Source organism: Euphorbia lathyris, chromosome 1, assembly GCF_963576675.1.
Source record: "Euphorbia lathyris chromosome 1, ddEupLath1.1, whole genome shotgun sequence".
In the NCBI taxonomy this organism is placed as follows: Eukaryota; Viridiplantae; Streptophyta; class Magnoliopsida; order Malpighiales; family Euphorbiaceae; genus Euphorbia; species Euphorbia lathyris.
In genome coordinates this window covers 53,914,354-53,916,875 of record NC_088910.1, presented here as the reverse complement: position 1 = coordinate 53,916,875, position 2,522 = coordinate 53,914,354, and the positions used below count along the sequence as shown (strand labels likewise).

Below are 2,522 nucleotides of genomic sequence, written 5' to 3'. Positions count from 1 at the left end.
TGCATGCTATTTTGAAATATACATGGGATTCTTCTCTACTCAGGTCTAGCCGGTCCAAGCCTGATATAAATACAGTACGGATATTATTGGATTTGGACAAATTAATTATATGTCAACCCCGGTTAGGTTCGGTTCAACCCATGAATAGATATATTTTTAACCATTGAAATTGATATAACTAAGACAAAACAAAGTTGAGTGATTTATTGAGTGACCATTTTAAAACAACGGTGGCTATATTGTAATTTCATAAGGCCTTCAATTAATAGCTATTGCCCTAATGTCCACGAAAATCAACCACGCCAGAAGAGAAGAGCCTCTTTTGCTTGTCTAAACTAAACCCCTAAACTCACAGGCGACAACCCCCTGTTCTCTCTCCCTGTATCGATGGCTGATTCTATTATTTCCCTGAAGAACCTTAAAGCTTTTTGTCGATCCCAATATCTTGATGAAGAGAACTGGGCCCTCAACGTGGTATCTACTTTTCCTCATTCTCTTCTAATTCACAACTTATAGCAATTAGGTCTTCGCTTTACCATATTCAGAACGAACTTCCCAAATTTGTTGTTCATGGCAATCGATGGGCACTAGGAGCTAAAATTGGTTATTCTAGGCTTGCAGTTCGAAGTTTTTTTCTGTGGGTATCGCTTGATGTTCTATTAGATCATTAATTTAGAGTCGAACTATTAGATCGTTAATTTAGAGTCAAACTATTAGATCGTTAATTTAGAGCTTAATGAGTAAGATTTGTGGATTTGAATGATTTAATTTGTCTTGATTTTGCAGCTAGTATAGAAAAAACAAGTTTGAAATATTGTGTAAATGTTAGTACTTCTCTGCTTTGGTTATAGCTATTTTGTTTGAAGCTTTTGCATTACTGGCACCAGTATTTGAAGGGATGCGACTTGTTATTTACTAAGCAATCTTAGAAACACCAGTCAAAAACCCCAACAACCATGCTTTAGTCTTGCACAATGAAAGTGCATATACTCATTGAGGCATAGGTTGAACAACCTGCTCTTCCCATTAGGATGTTTTGCAGCAAAACAGATAATCAAAACAAAAATAACCTGGTGATCTTCAATCATGATTTTTTATAAATCTATATCATTGTTTTTGTACTCAGTTGTTCTAGAGAAACAAAGTTGGTGACTTTCCTTTAGTCTTGTAAATCTCCTGTAATATCTAGTTGCTGTGGAATCGGAACTCTAGGGGTTAGTTTATGAGAGAACTGCAAGTTTTAGTTTCCGTTTTCATTTTCATGCAACATTGGTAGTTATAGAAGCCTAAAAGGGCAAGATACACGGTTTCTTAGTGATTGAAAAACATAATTGCATTTGTGAACTTCCAAGATCAGTATCACATATTTTGATTTGTTTACTTCAGATTTTGAGATGTAGTATGCAATTAGTCCTTGACATCTTTATTTGATCAATGCATCACTTAAAAAATCATGATTGAAGATCATCAGGTTATTTTTGTTTTGATTATCTGTTTTGCTGCAAAACATCCTAATGGGAAGAGTAGGTTGTTCAACCTATGCCTCAATGAGTATATGGTAAACTTTCATTGTGCAAGACTAAAGCAAGGTTGTTGGGGGTTTTGACTGGTGTTTAAGTACTAAGTACTAGCAGAATTCGTTCTTTATATTGTTATTGAAGCAAGGTCACAATTGATTGTTTTATTTGCTGATTTTTTATACATTAGTCTACCATTTAAAATTTTGGAGGAAGAAAGTGTGACTCAAACCTCTTTAGGATTCTGAAAATGCTTTGAATTAATTAGATATATCATATAATGTTGCTAAAGTGAGTTTTCAGAAGCATGATATCATTCTAGGCCATTTCTTTTTCTATGTAGATCGCATTTGAGGTATTTCATTTTTCATGAATTAATGCATTGTTTCATTTTCTTGCAGAAATTGCTTCGCGCTGCTGGGTTGTTTGCAGGATCCATTTTTGTGATGCGAAATTATGGTGATCTCATGGCAATATGAAGAGTAGAGTGGATGAACCACAATGCTGATAAGATAAATGCTTTAAGAGTTTTTAGTTTTTTTTTCCCTATGAAAGAATACATGCTATGTTGGTATCTTTATTAGATTTTATTGAAGTTGCAGAAACTGTAGTTTGTTAATTTGTTTTCTTGGTGCAACATATGTTATAGAATTCGTATGGAGTTGAATTAAAAGCATCCTATTGTTGGTTGCACCGGTGAAATATCAGAATTTCTTGAACAGAAAGAAATACATAGATTAAATTAAGAAAAGAGAGTGTTGTGATATCCCGAAACGCCTTTGCAATCTCATTCCCACCTGTTTGAGGGTTGGATCTGGGTGGCTTAGGCCAAATTAGAGTGGGTCTATATGTATAAAATGTTTGATTAAGCTCGGTCTAGGTCTACCTAGTTTTTATGCAAGCACACTCAATCAATTTCAGCAGATTCGTACTAGGTTAAATTGGTATCAAATTATATTTAAACACGTTTACATGTAATTTTATAAAACTTGAAGTTAATGTTTA

General features: G+C 34.1%; 1 protein-coding gene across 1 annotated transcript; it reads left to right on the top strand.

Moving 5' to 3' along the window:
- The first annotated feature begins 282 nt into the window (after nt 1–282).
- Nucleotides 283–2,219, top strand: LOC136233369 (mitochondrial import receptor subunit TOM5 homolog). Its single transcript, XM_066023005.1, has 2 exons — nt 283–474; nt 1,919–2,219. Exons 1-2 carry the CDS (start codon nt 388–390, stop codon nt 1,994–1,996), a joined length of 165 nt encoding a protein of 54 aa, XP_065879077.1. The 5' UTR covers nt 283–387; the 3' UTR covers nt 1,997–2,219.
- The last annotated feature ends 303 nt before the right edge of the window (nt 2,220–2,522 follow it).